The sequence below is a fragment of the Ursus maritimus genome, unplaced genomic scaffold (assembly GCF_017311325.1).
Source record: "Ursus maritimus isolate PB19 unplaced genomic scaffold, ASM1731132v1 scaffold_2, whole genome shotgun sequence".
NCBI classification, from domain to species: Eukaryota; Metazoa; Chordata; class Mammalia; order Carnivora; family Ursidae; genus Ursus; species Ursus maritimus.
Genome location: NW_024424452.1, coordinates 40,450,516 through 40,452,546, shown reverse-complemented (window position 1 = coordinate 40,452,546; position 2,031 = coordinate 40,450,516). Strand labels below are relative to the sequence as shown.

The following is a 2,031-nucleotide window of genomic DNA, read 5'->3' as shown; positions in this document are numbered from 1 at the left end:
CCCCCCCCCCCCCCCCGCCCCGGCCCTGGAGATCCCGCCGATGCCCACTGCCCTGAGTCACCCAGGCCAGCCTCACCCCCACCCAGCTCATCGCTCCCTCATCTGTGCCTGCAAGCGGGCCCAGTTTGGCCGCCTGTGCACTGCACTCTGGCTGGATTCTCTTCGGTCCTGGGGATGGCAGGGTGTGCGCGCACGCACACACGTGTGGCCAGATGGACAGGGCAGAAGCTGTGCCTGGTGGGGGCACCCATTACCCCCCTCCTGGGAGTACAATCTGTTCCACTTAGCACTCCTTTGACTCTGGCTCTCTGTCTGGGAAAGGGGGGCCGTGGCGGCGTCAGGGAAGGCGGGGAGGGGGGCAAGGAAGAGGCTCCTTCCTGAAAGAGAGGAAATCTGGGAGCTTGGGAACGGAAAAGGCCAGGTTCCCCCCTCCCTACTCATGGCTTCCTGCCCCCCGCCTCCTCCAGCCAACACCTGGCATGGGCATAAACAGGGACTTCGCTCTCTCCCACTAGCACAAGATTGGATCAAGGAGGTAAAGAACAGGAAGCAAGCAGTGAGGTGGAGGGGGCTGACCGGGCTGCCCCTGTGGCCAATGGGCAAAAGGGCATTGCCCTCCGGGGTTGGCAGCTGGCAGTTCCCTCCCAGACCCACAAGCCCCAGCCCACAGACCCCCCACCAGGCAATGTTGCCACAGGGTCAGAGGAAGCTGGCACAACATATTTCTCAAAGGGAGTGGGGGGGCAGGCTAGCTAGGGCTGGGGGTGGCCAAGCTTAGTGAAGTGTTTTTCCTGACCCCAAGCTGCCCAGCCCTCCTCTCCCTGCTCCACCCTACCCCCCTCTCCCGTTTTCTCACAAATATTGTTCCCATAACTTCAGAAAACTCAAGGGCAAGAACAAAGGGTCCAACGGGGCTTCTTCCTCCCAGTACCATTTGCCTCCCAGCGCTAAACCTGCCCAGGAGAAATTAACTCCTTCCTGCCCAGAACCCTTTGTAACCCTTTTAACCCTTTCCACTCCTTCTGAAACTTTCCCATGCCTTCCCTCCCCCCGTCTGAATCTCAACAGGTGACTCCCTCAGCCTACCTACACACAGCATGTACCCTACTCATGCCACCTCAGAAGATCCCTTGTGTGTGGAGGGGAGCTTTCCAGGGTCATCTCAAACACAGAATGCAGACGCTTAAAGCCAGAAGGCCAGGTCTCTCCCGAGGGGTCCTTCCAGGATTACAGTGAGCATTCTGCTTACGCCTGATGTCACATCAGGTACCTGTCCATGTGGGCAGGTGTCCAAGTGACACACAGAAGCTTTTGTGGTGGAAGGGCCTAGAACAAGAGCCCTGGCCAGCAGGAACTGCTCAGCAAGGGTCCCTCACTTCAGAGTAACAGAGGTGCCAGAGGGATGGAAAGGAAGGGCAGGAAGAACCCTGCGCAAGTAATCACGGGCAGGTTCCTGCCCAGGGGTGGAGTACTTCCAGTCACGGGGGAGAAGTGCGGGGAAAAAAAGTCTAGGGAATCCCTCCCGCCTCTGGTCACCGCCCCAAGACTCAGGTCAGGGGCTGGCCGGGACAGTTACCCGGGTAGGAGGGTTGGGGGGTGGGCAGTGCCAGCCGGGCGCCCAGGCTGCCGGCCGGAGACTCGGGGCTTACTTGGGGTTTGAACTGTTCCAGAAGACGGTGTGGCGGTCAGCAGCGGCCAGACTGCAGCACAGACCCAAGAGCGGGGCCCAGAGGAACTCCATAGCGCAGGGCCTGGTCAGGCCGGGCGAGGACGAGGGGCTCCTCGGGGTCCGGGTTCCCGCGGGCTGTCTCAGGGGCGCCGTCGGCACCGCGCACAGCTCTGGCCCCTCCGCCAGGCAACTCCGCCTTTTGGGCCGGCGCCGGCCGCCACCCCGCCCCGCCCCCGGCCCCGCCCCGCCCCGCCCCGCCCGGAGCGCGGAGGCCCCGGGGCTTGGGGGCTGGGAGGTGGAGGAGGGGAGGGCGGGGAGCCGAGCTGGCTGTGAGCGTCCGCCGCGGCTAAGGTGTTGTGCGC

General features: G+C 63.1%; 1 protein-coding gene across 1 annotated transcript in view; it reads right to left on the bottom strand.

The window, feature by feature from the left end:
- The window catches only part of EFNA1 (ephrin A1), a 24,181-nt gene extending 22,350 nt beyond the window's left edge, over positions 1 to 1,831 (bottom strand). Inside the window, exon 1 of the mRNA XM_008697009.2 lies at positions 1,650 to 1,831. Coding sequence (XP_008695231.2) covers positions 1,650 to 1,741 — 92 coding nt within the window. The 5' untranslated portion in view covers positions 1,742 to 1,831. The remainder of the gene's footprint in view (positions 1 to 1,649) is intronic.
- Positions 1,832 to 2,031: the final 200 nt, after the last annotated feature.